The sequence below is a fragment of the Melozone crissalis genome, unplaced genomic scaffold (assembly GCF_028551555.1).
Source record: "Melozone crissalis strain CALT ecotype California unplaced genomic scaffold, PUWL_Pcris_2 ptg000018l_1, whole genome shotgun sequence".
Taxonomy (NCBI): domain Eukaryota; kingdom Metazoa; phylum Chordata; class Aves; order Passeriformes; family Passerellidae; genus Melozone; species Melozone crissalis.
This window is the reverse complement of record NW_026535796.1, coordinates 41,632,530-41,655,379: the sequence shown is the minus strand read 5'-3', so window position 1 is coordinate 41,655,379 and position 22,850 is coordinate 41,632,530. Positions and strand designations below refer to the sequence as shown.

General features: G+C 44.5%; 1 protein-coding gene across 1 annotated transcript; it reads left to right on the top strand.

Annotated features, from left to right (window-relative positions):
* Window positions 1-22,850, top strand: ASB2 (ankyrin repeat and SOCS box containing 2). Its single transcript, XM_054276168.1, has 9 exons — window positions 1-245; window positions 2,582-2,683; window positions 6,977-7,143; window positions 8,040-8,195; window positions 10,139-10,384; window positions 12,627-12,798; window positions 17,424-17,985; window positions 21,691-21,844; window positions 22,585-22,850. Exons 1-9 carry the CDS (start codon window positions 1-3, stop codon window positions 22,719-22,721), a joined length of 1,941 nt encoding a protein of 646 aa, XP_054132143.1. The 3' UTR covers window positions 22,722-22,850.

Genomic DNA, 22,850 nt, shown 5'->3' with positions numbered 1-22,850 from the left:
ATGGCCACGACGGCAGCAAATACTCAAAGACAAACGATAGGCTGCGAGGAGTACAGTCTGTACAGCAGCCTGAGCGAAGATGAGCTGATAAAGATGGCCATCCAGCAGAGCCTGGAGGAGGACACAGCAGCTCAGACAGCGGCCCAGAGCCCCCAGAAGTCGCTGATGGCCCGTGCGGGTGAAGCGGCCGCCCCAAGCCGTGCCAGCCCACACAACCCTCCCTACCGCATCTACCCCTGGCAAAGGTGAGCGAGCGCCGGCCGAGCTCTGCCCAGAGAGCCCTGCCCGGCAGGGGAAAGCAGGATCCCTGTGTCTGCCCTGTGGGGAAAGCAGGATCCCTGTCCGTGCCCTGTGGGGAAAGCAGGATCCCTGTGTCTGCCCTGTGGGGAAAGCAGGATCCCTGTCCGTGCCCTGTGGGGAAAGCAGGATCCCTGTGTCTGCCCTGTGGGGAAAGCAGGATCCCTGTCCGTGCCCTGTGGGGAAAGCAGGATCCCTGTGTCTGCCCTGTGGGGAAAGCAGGATCCCTGTCCGTGCCCTGTGGGGAAAGCAGGATCCCTGTGTCTGCCCTGTGGGGAAAGCAGGATCCCTGTCCGTGCCCTGTGGGGAAAGCAGGATCCCTGTCCATGCCCTGTGGGGAAAGCAGGATCCCTGTCCGTGCCCTGTGGGGAAAGCAGGATCCCTGTCCATGCCCTGTGGGGAAAGCAGGATCCCTGTGTCTGCCCTGTGGGGAAAGCAGGATCCCTGTCCGTGCCCTGTGGGGAAAGCAGGATCCCTGTCCCTGTCCAAGAGGGCAAAGCAGGCTCTGTGTCCCTGCCCTGCGGGGAAAGCAGGCTCCCTGTCCCTGCCCAAGAGGGCAAAGCAGGATCCATGTCCCTGCCCTGCAGGGCAAAGCAGGCTCCCTGTCCCTGCCCATGAAGGCAAAGCAGGCTCCCTGTCCCTGTCTGGGAGGGCAAAGCAGCTCCCTGGCCGGCAGGGCAAAGCAGGCTCCCTGTCCCTGTCTGGGAGGGCAAAGCAGCTCCCTGGCCGGCAGGGCAAAGCAGGCTCCCTGTCCCTGCCCAGGAGGGCAAAGCAGCTCCCTGGCCGTGCCCGTGCTCTCTAATTAGCTCTGCCAGGCGGCTCCTCTGCGAGTCTGTCATTAGTGTCAAAGCCAGAGCCTGCTATAAATCCAGTGAGGTCAACAATCTACGTGCTCGCAGCGAGAGGAGGATTTGCTTGATGTTGTCTGTCTCAAGCAATAAAAAAGAGGCACAGCCATAAGCTTTCCTGAACAACAGAAGCCCTCCCAAAGCCAGCTGCTCCTTTCCCCCACTGTATGCCAAGCTTAGGTTTTGGCAGAGAGGGAGCAAAGCATTTGTTATGAGAAAACATAAAAGAGGCACAAAAACCAGGTATATAAAATAGTGAGACCTGATTACCTGTTAAATACTTCAGTTTTTAAAGGATGTGATTATTTCAGATCAGTCTGACTTCAAGCACACCACTCTTAACCAAGAGCAACTCCAGACACCAAATCATGGCAGCATCCCCCTCCCCTGCAAACGCTGAGCTGTGGTCACAGAGACCTGCTGACAGTTTCAAACCCAGACATTGTTCCCCTTTCATTTTATAAAAGGCAGATTTCTCAAGGGGGATGGAAATAGATTCCAAAGTCACCTCCAAAGCAAAGAAAAATATCCTTTTAATCTTTTAAGTTACTTTAGTTTTCCCCTTCTTAATAAACTGAGAGTTACTGAAGTTCTGTTCCTCCTCCCTTTTCATAACTCCACCACCCTCTGATGCCTTGCTCATTACCACCTGTGGTTGTTTGGTTTCCAAGGCTGGGAAACTGGGGATAATTTGATGAGCAGCAAGCATGTACATAGGTGTGGAATCAGGATGCTGTGTGGCCAGCAGTCCTGCTGCCACCAAAGGCTGTGGTTTCTCAGTGTGATTACTGTGCCCCTCTACAGCCAGCTCTCCTGTAGAGACCTGATGCAGGGGAGAATAAGGGCTTCCCTGGCCATTTGGTCCTGTCCTTGTTGAAGGTCCTTTGACACCTGCTATTTTGGCAAAAAGCAGCATTAGCAGTTCTGTCATTGTCTGTCCTGTCTCAGCCCAGCAGTATCCGACCTCTCACCAGAGGGAAAACCTTTGGAGCTTGAAGCACCAAATCTGTAGCATTGCTGAACTCTTCTGCCACCTGGGAGAGCAGAGATGGAAACAGAGCTGACATCCAGCAGCTCTGGATCCTCCTCTGCCCCCACCTCTGACTTGTCTGCGTGGCACTTTGGAGGTGATGAATGTCACCTCACCTCGCTTTGTGCCTGCTTCCTGTGTGGTGGTGGTAGGGTTAACCACACTGTTGTCTTATATGGTCATTTGAATCCCCTGACGCTTCCTCAGAGGGCCAAAAATAAACTCGAGCCGAGTGAGCAGCTGAATCCAGCACAGAGCAAGCCGTGGCCATCTGCTTTTATTCAAAGCCTGACCGGCCGGCTCGCTCTGTCTCCGTGCATGTGTTTCTCTGCTTCTGCCTCAGCATGACCTGTTTCTCCTACTCGGAGTATTTCTCCTTGTTTCATTCATGTCATCGCCACTCCAGATTGGCCCAGCAGACAGGCCGTGCTCAGCCGTCCGGCTCGGGGGCAGCCTGGGGGGTCAGGCGAAGGTGCGACAGCAGCCAGCTCAGCACATCCCAGGCCGTGTAAGTGTCTCCCTCTCCTCTCCTGCTTTTCCCTGCAGCCACAACAAGCCTTGCTATCCACTCTCTCCCTGAGACATGTCTTCTGGGTGGTGATGGTGCCTGGTGGGGGGAAATGTGGTGTTCATCTGGAGGAGGTCTCAGTGACACCTGCACCTCACCCCTCGCTGCACTCCTGTTCTTCCTTCCAACCTCCCCGCTGCCCCAGGCCGTGTCTGTGCTCTTGCAAGGGACCCACCTCAAATATCCCTTGTTCTCTTCTCCCTCTTCATCTCCTCATCCCCCCAGTGCTCCTGTCCTGGGGACCCTGGGTCAGTCAGAAGGTCTGCAGTGACAAGGACAACAGGGAATGGATGACTGCGCTGTGGTTAATTTACATAGGCTGGCTCAGTTATCATCAAGATAGATGAGGCAGGCAGGTGCTGATAGTAACTGCACTGGTATTAAGTTCAGGGCTCAGCAATGGGCAAAAGTATTTTAGAAATGCTCCCAAGATGCCATACCTGCTCCCAGCCATACCTGTGCTGTCCAGTCATACAGAGGAGGGCTTACTTGTCCAAGGAGGAAACTGTCTTGGCTGACTGATCCTCCTGGCCATGTTTTGCTGTTGGCAGAGGCTGCAAATGAACTTAGTTGAACACAGTCATGGATGAGAAAAGCAGACATTGGCCCAAGCTCTGTCCCAGTGCCTGTGTGTAGTGGAAATGTGTGGACCATGACAGGTTTATTACAGCTCTCTGCAGTGCAGAACAGATACATGCCCTTAGCTATCAGGTAACAAGAGTAACATGTTAAAGGCAGCACTTCCCTGCATCCTGCAGAAAAGCAACTCCTCAGCTTTTCTATCTATCCAATAAAAATTTTGTTTAATCCATCTTACAAGTCCCTCCCTGGATGCAGGGACTACCCTTCCACCACTCTTCTGCCTTTCAACTCTCACCCAGCTCTGCAATCTCCCCCACCTTCCCCTGCATCCTGGCTGATTCAGACTGATCCCGGCCCTTCACTGGCATTGCACTCCCTGACATGGTGAAAACATCTTCCTGCTACAACATGAAGCCTGCCTTATCCCTGTCACCTGCCAGCTTCCCTTGGCCACACTGAAATCACATCTTCTCACTAGGTGCTCTGCATTCCTTGCATGCCTTTTATATGCAGTAGAAGACTTGAGGGCAGGCTGTTTCTCCACCAGGTAGCTGCACAGAGTTCAATGTACAAGAAGGCTGATAAACTAGCCGTCCTCTGCTGCCAGATAGAGCAAAAATATAGCTGGGAAGTCCTAGGAGAGCATGATGGCATGACTGGCATTTTTATAGCCTTAGTCTCAGATCTAGGCAGGGATTCTATTTGGGTTCACCTGTGGAAGTGGTGTTCCTTCATCCTGCCTGCATCTCTGCAGGCTGTCAGGAAAAGAAGGAGCTTCTTGAGCCTTTCCATGCTCCACTGAACCTCTTGTTCAACACTCACTATTGACCTCACCACACATCTCATCTGCAGGGGTATTTATTATCTCACCTACTGGTCTTTGAAATGCAGTAATTCTTTTGAGTTGCCTATAAGGTTAAGATTTTCTCGTATCTTCAAACTTCCTCCATAGTTTTAATGCTTGTATTTTTTATAGCTGATGAAATCTAGGCAGCAGAATGTGGTGGGTTTTTTTAACAGCCAACTATAAGTCAGGCAGAAAACAAGGATTTCACATGGAGATTCATTAAACCTTCTGTTCTGATCTGGAATTTTTTTGGCTAAAGCATCCGTAGCCTGGTCCAGCAAACTCCCATATCTTACTCAGGAATCATTTAAGGTCAAGGAACCCGACAGAAGTTTGCTTCATTCAACATCTGAGGGCTTAAGCAGAATAGTAACTGATTCTTCACACATTTTTAACCCCAGCACAGATCCAAGGTACCCTCCTGCTTTCCCTGAGGTCTCAGATAATGTGATTTACCTTGCATTTGCTGCGAGCTGGCCCATGCATAGACCCCTGCCATGGCCCACCTGGCATGCAGTAATTCATTAAGCACCAGTAATTATATCATGTGCCCAAATCCTGAGGTCACAGCCCTACATGTGTAACTTGAGCATTTGTACAGAACAACAGATGGTTGCAGCAGCCTTGTGCCAGAGGTGTTGAAAGATGAAGATCCCCCACCTCCGCCTCCTCTCCCAGCCAAAAATGCCAATAGTTGCTGTCAGCAGACTTCAATGAAATGCTCAAACACCTGTATAAAATTCCAGTGTCTGTACAGAATTAGGAATCTTGGGTCCCCAGGGTACCCTAAGCAGTATGGAGATACAGCCATGTCCATGGGACATCCAGCCAGCAGATATCTGAAGGTCAGTCGATTCCTCCCGGGAGGGCTGTGGCCAGGACAGCAGCTGCCTGTTCTAGCTGTTATCTTCTCAGGCAAAATGCCTGGCCTTGTGTCCCATATCTCTCCTCATTCCAGTGTTGCTATTTTTGTGACCCTACTGTCTTGAAATCTCTGCTTCCAGCTATAGAGAAGGAGCAAGTGGCACCAAGTACTATTTCACCTGGGAAATGGTGTCTTTTCCCATTCTCTGGCACAAGTGTTGAGATCACCTGTTCCACTCCTGGCCCTGAATTTATCCTCAGAAAACCAGCTTGGTGACTTCTTTCAATGCTAATATCAGTGTTTATAGCATAGATTGTGTGCCTTTGGGCAAACTGAAATTAGTGAGGCCTGTGTGAGTTTCAGACTGTTGGTCTGTCCAGCCCCTCCAAGGCAATGGAGTTCAGTGCTGGTCCTGTAACTCCAACAAGGTGCATAGCTTGCACCAGTATATTGCTTTGTGAGGACTCCTGTGCTGACTTGCCCATATTTTTCTGTCTCTGATCTCACTGTGTTGTGGTATTTTAGACTTTCCTCTTGTCATAACTGGAGTTTCTGGTTGTTCCCATCATCACTAGCCTGCGTGACCTCCATCACATGCTGTATTCCTGCCCTGGCAATGGTAATAGACTGAGACCTGCACCTCTCTCCCACATCTCTCTGTCTTGAGGACTGCAAGATTTTCTCTGTAGAGCTAGTTCAAACCACAAATGCTTCAGTGCTTTCTGCAACTTCTTGTTTTCTGTCTCTGAAACTACAGCCCACGTTCATTTTTTGCAAGGCCCCATTAGAACTGGTAAAGTGCTTCCTTCCTTCGTGCTGAATCTTAGTCATTTAGTGCCTCACAATAACAAAGCTGTGGCTGCATTGTCCCAGCACAGCTCAGCTGGAGCCCCACACTGGAAGGCACAGCCCACCAGTATGCAGAGAGTGCTGCCCACCATGGGCAAGGGCCTGCTGCCTTGGCTGCAGGGTACAGCCCCCAGCTCCCTCCCTCTGCCATGCTACCAGCAGCCTCAGAAGGGTGGAAGGAGGGTGGCAGGTCCTGTTCAGGTGCTGCTGACTTGGGGAAAAGTGGCTGCCAGGCAGTGTTGGGGCTCCTTCTGTGTGGGGAGACTCACAGGAGCTGTCACTGTTGCTCTGCAGTAGGATTGGTGTGCCCAGGTCAGCCCTGCTCTGCAAACCCTCAGAGAGCACAGGGAAATGGGCTGCTGCCTGGAGTGTGTGGAATGCATGCTTGGCAGAGAGAGCTGGGTAGGTGGAATTTTTTCAATTTTTCAATCCTCCCTGGATGGAGAAAGGAGAGCCAAGACCAACACCCCAGTGTTCACATGCTCTAACCAAAGCTCTCCCTACTCCACAAGTGGACTGGCTAAATTCTGAAAACAGGACTGTGTGAGGAAATAAGAAGTATCGTAAAAATACAAGAGTAAGATTTATTGATAATTTCTGTTAAAGCCACCCACAAATCAAATCTAAAAATTTCTTGAAGGATGAGCAGGGGTAATTATCTTCAAAGCTGATCTTATTTGAAAGATCTCATATGGAAGCACCATGCCACATGGGACAGTGTGGTGATGCAATTATCAGAGTTATGGACACTCCTCAGTGTATAGAGCAATGTCAGAGCCAGTCTTCCTCAACTTCTGACACCTAAAATATAAGTATTTGTGTCAGACATTTGTTACACCTTCCTAGTTCCCTTACATTCTGAGTAGAGTGATCAGCACCTCCAGACAGTGATTCTTCTGATCTGCTGACAGTAACAAAATTAGAGAAGACAAATTTTACCTTTACAGGCCCTATGGTGTCTCATTGTATAAATACATGCTTTATAGACTGCAGGGGTTCACTCTTTTGGGCAAATAAAAACGTGATGTTTCTGCAGAAAGCTTCTCAGTAATGAAGGAAGGAATAACCAAGTCTTAATCTTGTTTTAAAGAGAAATTGACCCTGTAGTGGCAGCAATCAGGGATGGAGATGAAAAAGCAGTATTCAACATGATGAAATCAGGAAAAAACCTTTCTGTACCTAACAAGGACGGCTGGATACCGCTCCATGAAGCTGCATACTATGGCCAAGTGGGCTGCCTGAGCCTGTTGCAAAAAGGTCAGTGAAGTTAAAACTAATTAATTACAAAAGAGAAAAGAAGAACATGAATAAACTAAAAGGCCAAATTAGCAGTATTTCAATCCTAGCCTGGGGCTGTATATGAAGATTCTTTCCAATCTCCCTGCCTGTATACTAATTTCATCTTCTCTTGGAAAGTAGGTTTCCAGACTGAAGCCTCTAAAAGTTAGATATTTTGGAGAAAGTGATGTGAGATAGATTCTGCCAAGCCCTGCATTTCTCATGCAGCCTTGAAGCTGAGCTCTCTCCTGTTAAGAGCTGCTTGGCTGCTGCAAGCTGACAGAAATAACCCCCTTTTCCCCTGGGGGGAGATCCAACCCAGCATCTCTTTGCTGGTGCTTGAAGTTAATTGCTGCAGTTTGTTTTCAAACTTCAGGTGAAGAACAGTTGCTCAACAACTTTCTGCATCGCTAGTGGCCAAAGCTGGACATTTTAATTTAAACTGAAGACAGGTTTCGATACTCAACCTGAGTTATAGTAACAGTATATTAATGTACATTATATATATATATATTAGTATATATATATGTATAATGTATATATTGTACTATATACATTAGTATATTCCTATATATTAGGAATATATATATTATATATATTAGGATTTATATATATTATATATATTAGGATTTTATATATATATATGTATATATTTATATATATATTTTTATATATATATTTTTATATATATATATATATATAAGGAGTATATATATATAATATTCTTATATATTCCTAATATTAGTATAACACACTGCTTATGGAAATGAATAAACAGTAAAAACTGAAGCCCTCAAGGATGTGGAAGGGTGGTGGTGCTGCAGACCCTTTGCACTACATGCCACAGTGACTCCGGGCTCCCCGTTCCTCCCCAGCGTACCCAGGCACCATCGACCAGCGCACCCTCAATGAGGAGACAGCTCTGTACCTGGCCACCAGCCGGGGCAACCTGGACTGCCTGCTCACCCTGCTGCAGGCTGGGGCTGAGCCCGACATCTCCAACAAGGCCAGAGAAACGCCGCTCTACAAAGGTGAGGAGCTGCTCTCACAGGGGTGCCGAGCTCTGCTGGCGCCATCAAGGCACAACTGCAGGATCTCTTGTGATGAGGCGCTGAAAGTCAGGGATGAGCTCTTGTTTTCCCTGTGGTAGTCCTCTATCTCCTGTGCCTGACCTGCCATGCCATGGCCTTTTATCTCATCCTGTCTCTGTAGACAGAAATAGCAGCTGTCCTGCAGGCTGTGATGGGGTGTTGAGAGTGAGGGACATTCTCAGTGGGGCCCTAAGCACAGCAGTGTCCCAAACTTACAGCAAGCTGGCCAGTGAAGGACTATGAATGCTCTGCTGAACACTAGGGCCTAAATAGCTGTTAGATGTACGAGAGATGGGCCACGTGGGGAGGATTCCACACACAGTAACTGTAGACATGCCGTGATTCATATACTGTGGGGGTCAGGCCAGGCTGTGTGCTATAGGAGACTCATTATAAACAATTATAAACAATTCAGTGAGGTAGATAAAGTATTTAACACAGACATATTACTTTGCTGCTGGTCGGAGAGAACACTTTCTTCTTTTAGCAGACTAGCAATATATCCATGATATCACAAACACTTACAGGAGACCTCTCACACCTTCATGTCTAATCTCCTTTGCTCCTGCCATGAAAGTTTTTAGCACTCTAAAACATTAAGACATATATTACAGGTTAAAACAGCAATCTTGCCTCCCACTTTGGATGCCTAGCATTACAGCTGCTTTTAAAATGCTTTTGTTTTAAAATACTGGCTTTTAGTTGACATGGGAAAGGCTGCTCAGCTGTGCATTAAAGACACAGTAATGGTTGTAGTAGTAGCAGTAGTAGTAGTGCTCATAGTAATAATAATCACAACAAAAATGATTTCAAAACACCCTTTAGCCAGAGAATTGTTACTAAGAATGGGGTAGCTTTGATGCAATCTCTTCTACACTATACTAAAACAACAACAACAAAAATGAGTTAAAAAGACTGTCATAACTAAATAGTCATCTTATCATATGTAAGCAAATTAAACTCTGCAGATCTATGGATAGAAAATTACAGAAATGTCTAATTACATAGTTGCTTTCAGTGTATGAATGACACCTGTTTATGGGGGAGAACACTATGGAGCTATTGCTAAGAAGAATCAGAACTAAAAGGTGGGATCTCTTTCTCTTGTGAGAAAAAGACACTATTATTTCAAGGAAAAAACTGACTGCTATGAAATGTGCTTCTCTTCTGTACATTTTACAACAGTTGCTGACTGGGGTTTTCCATGTAGCTACCCATCCTATGTACCTTTAGGTTGCAGTCCTGCCATTAAGGTGCAAGGGAGGCCCCAAGATTTGGGATTCAAAAACCTATGGGCAATTGGTAGAATAAAAATCAACAAAATGATATTAATAATTAGGAAACTATATTTAGCTCAGGAGGGTTGTGAACTATAAATTGAGAAAGTGCTACTGACTCACACAACTGTTGGTTTGAACTTTTTATGTTTTCTTGTCTACATAGAGCTTTATCTGTAGTCCATGGCAGTAAGATAGAGTCAGTTTGCACAGAATTTGGAAAGAAAGTGTTCAGATCACATGATTTCTCTAACATATTTGTTCTTCATAAATTACTTCCTGCACCTTATCACCTCACTGTGTCACTGTGGTTTCTTGTTGGTACAAAGGTGCTGGGCTGGATTCCCCCAGTACCAGACTTGACACAAGCCCTGCACAGGACACTTAGCCAGGTCCAGCTGAAGACTGGCTTCAGTGTCACATCCTTTGTGAGCCTCAGACAATGCCACTTGGCAGCAGCCTTTGCTCTCCTGTAGGCCTAAATGGATCTTTGGTCTTGCTATGGCCCACTTGTATGATAATGCCTGGGGCTGCATGAAACAGATACACAACACCCAGAATATTTTCAAAAGCCTGTTCTAGTGTCTTCCCTTTTGTCTAAACCAGCTTGTGAGCGCAAGAATGCAGAGGCTGCAAGACTGCTGGTGCAGTACAATGCAGATACCAACCACCGCTGCAATCGGGGATGGACCGCGCTCCATGAGGCCGTCTCCCGAAACGACCTGGAGATCATGGACATCCTTGTGAAAGGGGGTGCCAAGATTGAGTCAGCAAATGCCTATGGGATCACTTCCTTATTTGTGGCAGCTGAGAGTGGGCAGTTGGAAGCTTTGAGATACCTTGCAAGATGTGGTGAGTACAGCTTACACACATCTATTCATTTAATTCTTAATAATTCAGAGTTTCCCAGTAATTCTCCCTGGCTCAGTTTTTCTGTCTCTGGAGGCCAGGCCTAGCCTGCAGAGGGCCTAAGAGCCTTCTGCTCCTGATGGTGGAACTGGGTAGGGTCTTCACAGGGCGTGGTCTAGACACATGTGCTTCTTCAGCATTCATTCACGGTCACCTACTTTGAGAAGTCATATGGTGCTGTCTGACTGCATTTCCTAACAGCCTTCTAAACCCATACTGCTGCACACATGTAGCCCAAAATCCAGTCAGTCATAAAAGGCAGCTGCAGGTGGTAATAGATGGCAGAAGTTGAACTTCAGCCAACCCCATCTCCTCACGAACATGTGCAGTCATGGGCAAGGTTAGCTGTCCTCATAATGTATCCTCTGAAAATTGATAAAGTACTGCTGTAGAGTTTATGGGTTTATATCCAATAGAAGGAGACTCACTCTCCCTATGTGTAAATGTTCAAATATATACACAGAGTGAATTTGAATCTAATTTACACTAAATCTTTTACTGCTCCAGTCATGTAAAACAGCTTTACAATAAGCACAATACACTTCACTACTGTTCTGAGGCATATTTTCTTCAATGTAGGTAAAACTTGGGTCCCGCACTTGCAAAACAAGAGTTTACCAGTAATGTAGATAAGAAAATGTTTTGAAAAAATTAGTATGATTAAGAAATATATGAGAATTGGGAAACAAAAATTGTGCTCTGCTGCGAAGCTAGCCTTGTCAGAGAGTTTTGTATGACCAGTTAGTCAATCATGATGCCTATGACTTAAGAAACTAAGCCAGAATGGGATTTGTGTTTCAAATTAGATAGATATTAAGATTTCCTAAAGTTCAATTTTGAGAAAAATACGCAAGAAAAAAATCCCATGAAACTGTCCAATTTTTCAAGCTCTTCAAGCCCTGAAAAGCTCTTCTGAGCATCCCAGGAATGATATCATTCATTGTTTATGATGAACAATTTTCATCATAAATAGGGTTTATTTCTCATTAGGAACGAAGTCCTGTGTTATGTTTTGTCACTGTCATTCTCCTGTTGTTTCCAGCTACAACATCTTCAAAGGGCCAAACACAACACAGATGTTTCAGCTTAGGGTGAGAGCCCAGGGAAATGTTCTCATTGGCAGGGAGTTTTCATGATCAAACAGAAGACTGATCAGTTTCTTTATTGGAGTTTAGAAGCAAAACTCCAGTGAACAGTCATTCCCATTTAGGATTCACATAGAGCAGCCTTCCTGAGAACACCATGGTACAGTATATGACAGGCAAAATCCAGGCCTAAGGGCCTTAAATATCTACAGCAGAAACAGCTAAATTCCATATTGTTTATGGCAAAAAAGTATTGTCTTGGTTTATACTTGCATGTTATTTATTAAGCAAAGTACACATTAGAGCTCAAGAAAGAAATTACCAAATAGTCTAGTAGTTTGTTGGTAATATTTCTCTTTTTTTGTAGTAAAACTTACCATTTGAAGCCCTCATGAGGTGAAGAGATATGGCCTAGGTGCTGAGTTTTGAAATACAATATTCATTGATTAAGGCACTCCCAAATAAAATCTTAGAATTGTTGATCAGCACCGTGCAGATGTTATTTTATAGAGTATTATTTTAGCCTGGATACATAATAAAATTAAAAAGAAGTATAAATACCATAAATCTGTGTAATACTTACAGTGTGACTATATAGAGTATAAATGATAAATATAAATAAATATGCAGCATAAATAGATATCCATAGAATATTGGAGAGCACCTATTGAGATAATCTAATCCAAACTCCTGCTCAGGAATAGTATATATACATAGTGTAAACACATGAATATTAATGCAATTGCTGTGTTTGAAGGAAAGGCCATGCCATATAAAGAACAGCCCATTTAATATTTTTTTTAAACCTTTGAGCTGAATGGAACCTGGATTCATGACTCGGACCTAATAGTTGCCTAATAGTTGCCACCCATGATAAACTGTCCCTCATAAATTTCCCCTCATATTACAAACCAATGTAAATCTATGATAAAAAGGTATATAACTGATATGACTGTTCCACCTGTGATATGACTGTGTTCACATCCCCATCCAGCACATTTCATAGCTCCAGTGTTATGGAAATAGAAGTGTTCATTCAAAGTATGTTCCTCCCATCTCACTTTAACCTTTTGGTGCTAAAAGGGTTTCTTCTTTCCTAGGTGCTGATATAAACACACAAGCCAGTGATAATGCCTCTGCTCTTTATGAAGCCTGCAAAAATGGACATGTGCCCATTGTGGAGTTTCTTTTGTCCCAAGGAGCAGATGCCAACAAAGCCAATAAGGATGGCCTGTTACCTCTTCACATAGCAGCCAAAAAAGGGATTTGCGAGTAAGTTTTAGTTCGTTTCGTGGTTTCATCTTTTAGACAGGAATCCAAAGTCCTTACCAAAAGGAGAATGGAATGTCCCAGAACCAATTCTGAGCAATGTGAGCAAGGCAGGTACCAGCTGAGAAGTGGGCTTTCTGCTTGCAGAGCCCAGGCTGGAGAGTGTGTTTGGAGGTTGGGATGGGATGGGGTGAATGTGGGGTGAAAGACTCCTTTAATTTTACCAAGACATCATCTGTTACAGCTAAATAATATCATGTATCTTGGAAGTGGATTACACTGAAGTCCTCAAAATATTCCTAAAATATAATAGAAAAAATCTTGGTGGGGAGTATTAGTCCTTAATAGCATTTGCAGCATGGTTTGCAATAATTTTCCTACATAGGCCCATTGTGATTCTTCTGCAGAAGCAGAAGATGCTGGATTCTTCTCTGGTGTGTTCAGGTTTTAATAACAATAATTCAGTTGCTGACAGCAGGAAGTGGTTAAGTGAATCTCTAGGGCATTAGTGAGATTGTCACTAGAATATGGTGTCCAGTTCTGATATCCTTCCTTTCAGAAACCTTGCAGGAAATTGTTAATGCTTCAGAAAAGAAGGAACAAGAATTTCTCATGGTCTGGAAAATATATTGTATTTGTTAATGATCAAATAACTCTTATTTTTAACAGACAAATTCATAAAAAGACCCACTGCTTTCTTTCTGAAATTAAATGTGTTTGGGACAGAGCTGAGCATATTGTATAAACAGGGAGACAAGTAACTGGTGGAAAAAATAGCAGAAATCAGGTAGAATTACCAGTCCTCTGAAACAGGGTTTTTTCTAGGAAAGTAAGAAACTATATTCCATGATAAAGAATATCAATTTAGAAGATGCTGTCTGTTGGAGGATGTTGCATTGTCATGTAAGTAGTAACTTGGGACATTGCAGCCTGCTTCTGAGCCTGAACTCCAAAGCATTTACTTCTGATCCTAGAGCAAGTTTTAGTTCCTGCTTTTAATCCCTCATTGCTGGAAGAGTAAGTGGCCCACAGCTAAGTTTTTATTGCAGTAACAGATCCCTTTGGTGACTGTAGAGGATCTTCTGACTATCATAGTTTCTACCAAAATATTTCTACAACACTACACCTTCCCAAAATGCTTTTCATTCTAGAATTTAGATTTGTTTTGCAATGCCAATTAAGCTTCTCAAACCACTTTTATAGACCTGAGGATATTAATATTGGTTGGAGTAGGTCTGGTTCCTTGTGCAAGCTGTGTATTCTAGAGGGCAGCTCAGTGTCAACTTATTTAGCAGGTTTATACACTTACATCATGTACTTGAATACACTGCACTGACTAACACATGCATGATTCAAAATTTTCTCCAGGGTTTGAGTAAAGTAATACTTTACACATAAAGTAATTTTCATGTGTGAGAGACAGAACTCAGCTTCAGTTGTTCACTTTCTAAAAAGTTTATCTGAAAGTACAGTAAGTTGAATCTGAAATATAAGGAGTATGGGCCAGCTCTCTTTCCCTCCCCTCAGCAGTCTCACACTCTGACCTGAAAAATTAAAATGGAAACTCCACAACCTGAGTTCACCCCTGGCTTATGAAAGAAAGGGCCTGATTTAGGGCTCATATCAATTATTCCCAACAACCAGCAGCATAAATGAATTTAGTTCAAACCAAAATTTAGTTCAAACTCTGCAGTCCTTCACTTGTAAAAGACTGAGCACAATTTTTGTGCATAACTGTTGCAAACTAAGTAGAAAAGAAAGACAAAAGAAAAATATATTCTCTTATAAATATTTATCTAAATGACAAAACTTTAGCCTGTTTGGCCGATCATTCTTAATTCCTCTGGTATTCAGTAAAATAACACCCTTCATGGTGACCTCTGTATTCCTGCAGATTTAGTATGTAATTCTGCAGGAATTCCACACTTCAACTTTTTGCCAAAGCACGAAGGCTCCCTACCACCAAAAAGCCAAGAATGTGGTCCCAGGGCTCAACTGTCAACTCTTGTTTCTTGGTGTTTGTTTATTTTAAATGACACCTTGTCAATATTGACCTGAAATTCATAAGGGTCATCTCATAAGCTGCAAGCAGTCATTTAACTCTTTCCCCCTTAGAACTGAGGAGTTGAAAAGGGAAGACTTCATGAAGCGTGGGCGGATTTATTAAGTAAATACAAGTCAGTAAGCTCTTGGCATGCTCACACTAAGGATGCTCTGCCTCCTCCTCCATATAACCTCTAACAAATAGAAAACACAGAAGCAGGTGTCAGGGATTAGGGAAATCTTGGCACTATTTCAAAACTCTACATGAAGCTCATCCCTGTGACAGACATGGGATGTGGTCTGACTTGTCTGGCCTTGGCTGCCTTCACTTGAGTTGCATTCTGCCTCTAGAGAAACAGGAAATGCTCCAGAGGCACCATATTACTGAACTGACCCACTTTGGAGGGTGAAAGAGAGACACAGGTTCAAGCTACACAATTAAACTGGTAACAATTTGATGCTTCCTGCTTGTCACACCAAAATAAATGTGGGCTGCAGGGACTGTACTGAGCTCTAGGACACTGCAGCATTTGGATGCAGATCCTCAGTGTGGCACCCATGAAGTGAGGTTCAGGTTCCCCTTGCAGACAGAAATGATCCAGTGCCTCTTTAACTCAGATGTGAAGAGCTGGCTGAAGCACATATGCTGGAGGGAAAGAACAAAACAGACCCTTAAATCTTCAAAACATTTGATCATGGGATGAGTAATGCTGGTACTTGGCGTAGTGTCCTCACAGTGCTCTGTGCCCTTTTTGTTACTAGGCTCTTGCAGAACATTTGCTGAGGGTGGGAAGTTGCCAGCTCACCAGCACCCAAACCTCCAGCTCCCTGGCAAGTGTCACAGTGCTGGAAAATTAGTGTGACTGCTTGGAGAAAAAAAAAATAAGTGCTTAATTTCCCAAGATATTTACATAATTTAAAAGCCTTTTTGTTTAAAAATGAGATGTAGAAGTAACTTGGAGACATCAACAGTACATCACGCAAATAGGAACATAATCCTGTAAAATTACATCTTCAACCCTTATTTCAGCTCCTGGGAGCGTTGGAGGCTCAGTGTTTCACAGGATCACAAGATCATCACAGACAAAGGTTTTACTGGCTTAGCTCATTATGTAAATATATGTTTGAGGGCCCAGTGTTGGGACCAGCTATTGCTGTCAAGCTGAAGATATTCAGCATTTTAAAGGAGACACACTACATGCTAGGAAAGTGAGCTTTGCATGTTTGTCTGTCACCAGAGCTGATGACTGCTAGGCAGAGTAGTCTGCATGGGAGGAAAGGAGGTGGAGAAGGTGAGCTTGGCTTCCCAGCTCACACAAGTTCCTATTTAAGATATCCCCCTCTACACAGATATTACCAAGGGAGTGTGGGCAACTCCTGACACAGCAGGCAGACTCAGGTTGGATGATCCCTAGGGTCTTTCTAAAAGTAAGTTTCCTTGAGGTGACTTGTCTATTTCTACAAAATCAACCTAGGACCTTGGCTATATCACCCAACTTTATAAGCAGGAAATGAAGGTTTAATCCATAGGGTTGGTCATGCAGCTCCATTGACACCTGTGCAGACATAAAAATGATCGTGGGTTTGTGACTGCAGGGCTCCTGTGCATCACATATTTGAAATTCATATTAAATATTAGAGCAGCTTGATTTATGTTGGTGTGTTTAAGGCCACATGACACTTTGCAACAGCAATCCCTCATTACTGGGGTTTAGAACTTGGCTACACACGTTTTCTCCCTCAGCTGAAAAATGGAAACCAGACTGGAAAATATTTTTACTTCTTTTTCTCTCTTTTACTAAATGTCTTTTTGGCTCCCTGTGATCTGGGATGGACATTGATAGCCCCATGGACTTGCCATAGTCAAAAGCTGCACCGTGAAGGCCTACAGGATAAGGATCAATGCAGGGTAATAACTGAACTGTAAAATCTAATAGGGAAGGCCTGGGAACCAAATCTGTAGTTTATCCTAGCTCAGTCCTCTAGACACAGGGTTTCACTCCCGTCTGGTGTCAAGCCTGTAACTGTGGCTGTGACCCACAAGACCTGCCAGCACTTTGTGTTGGCACCCTCTCTGCTGAGCAGCAAAGCAAAACTTGAAAAGGGAAGATACATTCTCTCTGCTGGCACCTCAGGCTGGAGGTTGTGCACCTTTTCCTCCACTCCTACCCACAGCATGGTGATGAAGGTGCAGAATATCTGGTAGCTCCTGGCTGGTTGTCTGCCATTTGGGCTGCGGAACCTAAGAGAAGATACAACAGGGTGGGTGAGTGCCAGCATGTCATCTCTTCCATTGTAACTGCCCCTCTAGCTGCCATTACATCACAGAAACTGGGTGATAATCTCAAAAAAACGTGTTCCTCCATGAAAGGGGAAGGTCAAACAACTCATATTTTTGGCAAGGTCGGTGCACAGGGAGTTGCTGACAGGTTTGAGGTTTGCAGTCTGGCTTCTATGAGTTGTTCCTGTGCCTGAGTTAGCAGGCTCTGCCCTGGGGGTACAATCATGAAGCTATGAATAAAGCTTGCTGCAGGCTTGTAGATGCCCTGGAGCTCACTGCTGCTCACTGAGTCTCCTCCTGGCAGGATTGTGTCCATGCTGATCCCTGTGACCAGCCGCACCCGTGTCAAGCGCAGCGGCATCAGCCCCCTGCACTTGGCGGCCGAGCGCAACAACGACGACATCCTGGAGGAGCTGATCGAAGCTGGCTACGAGGTCAACACCGCCCTCTCTGATGAACGCTCCTGCCTCTACGAGGACAGACGCACCACCCCGCTCTATTTTGCTGTTTTTAACAACAACATCTACGCCACAGAGCTGCTGCTGCAAGCTGGAGCCAACCCCAATGTTGACCTCATTAACCCATTACTCATCTCCATCCGCCATGGCTGCCTGAAGACCATGAAACTGCTTCTCGACCATGGGGCAAACATTGATGCCTATATATCAAGTCATCCCACCACCTTTCCAGCTACCATCATGTTTTCGATGAAGTACCTTTCTGTGCTGAAGTACCTCCTGGATCTGGGCTGTGACGCAGGTTCCTGTTTTGAGTGTCAGTACGGAAATGGCCCACACCCTGCATTAAATTACAGAAGGGAAAGACTGAATGATCCTCAGGTGACCAGGGAGCCAGCTGTAGTACAGGTAAGCACTGCCCAGTCTACCTGCAGGACTTCTAAGGACATCTCCTACCAGTGGGTTTTGACAACATTAGTGTATTTTTTCTTCCAACCTTTTTGCGAGAGAAAATGCCACAATCCCGACTTTATTTACAGAAAGAAAGGCTCAATATGAGCCAGCAAACATTCCAAGTTTGTGTCCAATGGCTGCAGGTAGGTAGGGAACAGCCACTGTTCCTTACCATAGCTTGAATTTACAGTGAATTGTAGCCATCCTGACAGTCTTACCAACAGTTCTACAATGCTCTTTTCCTCTGGACCTGAGGTGCCAAAAGTGAGGCATATTTTCTTGACAAACATATGGATGATAGCATATGGGAGGTAGAAACCTTCTTTTTTAACTTGACCTGTAGGATTTGTTTTGTCTGATACAGAATGTTAGCTACTGGTTACATGAAAACATTCTAGTGCTTCACTCTGTGAGGGTAAACCAGTGAATATGAACAACTGCAATTTCTGAGTCTACTGGAAAAGCAGTCACGGAGAGAGAGCATAAATTATTACATTAGCTATGTGACTGAGTTATATTTGAAGATTTCACAAGAGATTAGGAGATTTAGGTCTATGATTTCATATTTTCCAAGGCACTTACAGGCTTTAGATATCTAAATTTTATACAAGTATCTTTGCAGTCCTTTCTAAAAGGCAATTAGTCTTAGCTTCCATTGGGCTAGAATGGGACTCTCAATCCCTTAAAGGACTTTGCAGAATTTAATATTATATTTTTTTCTGTTTTCCGTATCTCCTCTCCTTCCAATGTATCTCAAAACCTAATGCTCCACTCAAAATTTGCTGTCTTTCAACATGCTACACAAAAATGAAATCGCAACATGGCAGCTTTTCTATTTTGCAAAAAAATTGAGGACAAAATCAATCAGCTTCTAGCTAGTGTAAGTGCAGCTTTGAAGGATTCAGCAGAATCCCAAAGGTATGGTTACCAATATATATTCTTTTGTGGTGGAAAGAATAAAGGAAAACATTAAATGATCCTAGAAAATCTTGACCTTTTTATCAGTCCTGTCTTCCAAAAGACTTTACTCTCAGATAACATATCTGGGGAAAAAAAACAACCAAAAAGAAAATCTTATAGCGAGGATTTTAGGAGTCCATCACAATACTCTCTTCTCCTAAAGAGGGCTTTACCCTCAAGAGTCTGTTGTCACAACAAAATTCCTCCAGTATACCATATTTTTTGTCAAAGAAAATTTTAAAAATACATCATCTTTACTTCTTGATCTGTGATATTGTAGCACACTGAGTGAACAGAGAGATGGAATTCCAACACAAGTAGACATGGTTTGTCTGTAGCCCTCTATGGTATCCTAGCCACTCAAAACCAGTTTCTTCTGGATCTCACCTGAAATTATTGCCTAAGAAAATATTAGGTCACTCACAAAGAGTCATTGCCTCAAAGGTCACATCATATGAGACAGAGATAGAAAAAATTGTATAAAAATTTATGTGTCTAGAGAGAAAGCAGTGAGGAGATATGCACACAGAAAAAAAGTAATCCCTTCCCTCTAATATTGTTTTTTATTTGCTTTTACTGCTAGGATTTTGGCTAATAAAAGTGAGGCTTCTGTGGTAGCTTCATGATATGTAGTTATGATATGATTTATATTCTGAAATGTGGAGGATGTTATGAAACTACAGCCTTCTCCATACAAAGGATGTTCTTCTATTTTCTTGTGTAAGATTATGTAAGGATAGTAAATCTTAATTATTAGTCTTTATAAAGGCCATGAAGTACTGTAAATGGGTTTGGAAAATGCACAAATATAAATCATAAGTGACGCTACTAAATGAACGTGTCCTGGGGAAAGTGAGCACAGAAGAATGAATGGTTGCTGACCCTCTCCCCGTTGGCGGAGCTGCTGCTGGTGCCGGGAAGGAGGGCACGGGCGGCAGTAGCGCACAGCCACGAGAGGGCATTCGGGTGTCTGCCGAGAGCGCAGCCGCAGAGCCGCCTGCTCCGAGCAATCCCGCTGCCTGGTGCTGCACTTTTGCATTATTCGTCTTTATTTTGCTACGCTTATTTTCCTGCAATGTGTTTTGAAACGTGCTCCTTCCACGAGATGTTTTTGTAAGCCGAGCTTGTGAACAGAGAAAAAGGCAGGCAGGGTCTCTGGTGGAGACAAGAAGAGAGCAAGTAAGATCCAGTGTTTTATGGCCCTACATGTGTTTTCATTTCCACTCTCCTAAAGCAGTCACTGCAAGGAGGTGTTGTGCAGGTGCCCAGTCTGTGTCTCACACGGTAACTGCATGGCAGTGACACAAACACTGCAGTGACAGCCAGACATACAAAACTGCACTCCCTGTAAGCAGCCCAGGTTGGGAACTGTGGGCTGTCCACTGCCATCCTTCTGACACTACTGTCTCTAGTTGTCCTGGGAAACTTTACATGGTGATGTTCAGTGAAAAATAAGAGTCAGAAGAGTAGTGAACACCTCTGTGAATGCTCTCACCTTGAACAAATTAACCTTATTTTCCGCAACTCTATTTTACTAGGTGAGCTAATAGAATTTTACTTCTGAATAAGAGTATCCACACAAGAGTTTAATGGCTTTGGGTTAGGACTCATGCATGAAAAACCAAATTTCATCTAGTTAAAGGAATTTAAACTGAGAGAGCTTTAAGCCGGTGCATTTTCTTTCCTGTTTGGTGTGGGCTTTGAAGGTGTTTGCAGACAGGCTGAGTGACTAAGTTGATGGATGGTGCTTCAGCCACCAGCATTCAATAGGGTTCCGCCTGTGCCTGACTTCTTATGCACACAGCATGATTTAATTCATGTTAAACTTCCTGACTGCTTGCATGCAGATTATGTCCACAGATATCTTCACCATATGCAGAGCCCTAAGAGAGACAGATGAAACTGACTGGTATAATATACATATTTAGATTAAAGTGGGCAGATTTTTTTAAAATGAGATTGCTTAAAGTCAGGCTCTTAAATCTGTTCTCCAGTATTTCCGTAAGAAACTCTCAGTGCAATGAATTTCAGTACTCTTCAGCTTACACTGGAGACAATAGAAAATTGGCATGATCCAGGACTGAGTAAGGAAGGCACCCTCTATTAGGCCCAGGATAGTTCTCACATGAGGGAGTAAAATGGCCAGGGATTCATCTGTGCAGAGATTTCTCCACATTTGTTTCTCATAAGATGTTTGGTCCCCCAAAGCTGCAGATACTAGCAGGTTCACAGGAAGCAGGAGGTGCTGCATTCCTCTGAATCTCCCTCTTTCCCCAGGATTCCATTTTACCCCTCAGAGCCCCACCCAAGAGGGGAAAGGACCCAGCATGCTATGTCACAGGGCCCTAGACTGCATGGACCTTCCAGCATCCCCTGACTGGCTAGGGGCAAAGTTCCTTTGCCCTTGCATTTCTGTGGAAGTAGGACCTTAGGACTTGCATACAATTCAGCATTATTGCATGCTCCAGAGCTAGGACTTTGCCAGGGATTTGTGTCATCCTGTGACAGCAAAGAGGGGGTTCTGCCCTCAGGTGGAAAAGAACATAGGCTTTAGTTGAAGTTTTCTGAAGGGAGACTGGTGATTGCCCTCACAGCTGGTAGAAGGAGGGTAACATCAAAGCTATCAGGGCTATTGCAATTGCTGTTTCCACAAATGCATTTATGTCCCACTGATGGCAGTCCATCTGTTTTTCCTTGAAGTTTTGTGAAATGGTGTCTACTCCAGAGATAAGTCGCTGGGCTGGGCCGATCATCGATGTTCTTCTGGATTATGTGGGAAATGTGCAGCTCTGTTCCCGGCTCAAGGAACATATTGACAGCTATGAGGACTGGGCTGTCATTAAAGAAAAAGCAGGTATGGTCTCCCAGAAGAGAATCCAGCACAAATAGTCCCACTGTTGGATTCAAAACCTAGGTCACCATCTCCTCTTAGTATTCATCCCATAAACTTGAAATCTTTGAAAGGATTTCCCTTCTGTGACTGACCAGGTATGAGTGTCAGAAATTTCTGGCGTGTCACTGGCCCTGTGGTGTGAAATGCACACCAGCCATCAGTCTGACCCACTGGGAATGAGCACAGCAGTGCAGAAAGGCCCATCTGGATGTAGCTGGAGTCCAGTCAGATCAGGACAGGTGGGCAGCACAGCCATCTCCACAGCAGCCTAGCAGGCACCAATGGCCTTTAAAGACTTTATTAATATTCTACTCTCCTAATATCCTTTCCCTCAGGAAAAAGTCTTTCATAGATATTTTCAGAATCAGTTTTTTGGCACCAAGCAAAATTTGCTACCTATTGCATTTATTTTCATGGAAGGCTAAACACTTTAAAGTAGCTTTTTAAAATCCCCCTAGAAAGCCCATTGCTATGGCTGAGATGGGTACAGCAGCCCATCCTCCAGGCCCACACCCTTCCTCATGTCATGCCTCAGTACACATGTTCTGCCACCAGACATATTACCCCTTCATTACAGAAAAAAACCCTTTTTTCATTCTTCCTTCTCCCCTTTTCCTCCTGACACTCCCTGCCCAAGCTGAGCTCAAGTCCCTCAAGTTAAAACCTGTTCTGCTCACGTTTCTGATCCACCTGTCTTTCAGAACCCCCACGACCTCTTTCCCACCTTTGCCGCATCAAGGTCCGGAGCCTGGTTGGAAGGAACCGCATTAAACTCCTGGACACGCTGCCCCTCCCAGACAGACTGATCCGCTACCTACAGCACGACTACTCACAGTGACCCCAGCACACTGCACGTGCAGCAGCTTCCCAGCATGGCACCCAGCCTCACCACTGTGGCACAGGTGCACAGCAGGGAGGAATTGCTGCTGGCTTGGTCGAACACCCCTCTGTGACTAATCTAAGAGAA

Bases quoted from the DNA above. Each gene is read 5' to 3' on its own strand.
- ASB2 (XM_054276168.1), top strand. From the start codon at position 1: ATGGCCACGACGGCAGCAAATACTCAAAGACAAACGATAGGCTGCGAG. The intron at 2,684-6,976 runs GTAAGTGTCTCC...CTTGTTTTAAAG, and splicing joins CTCAGCACATCCCAGGCCGT to AGAAATTGACCCTGTAGTGG. The intron at 8,196-10,138 runs GTGAGGAGCTGC...TGTCTAAACCAG, and splicing joins AGAAACGCCGCTCTACAAAG to CTTGTGAGCGCAAGAATGCA.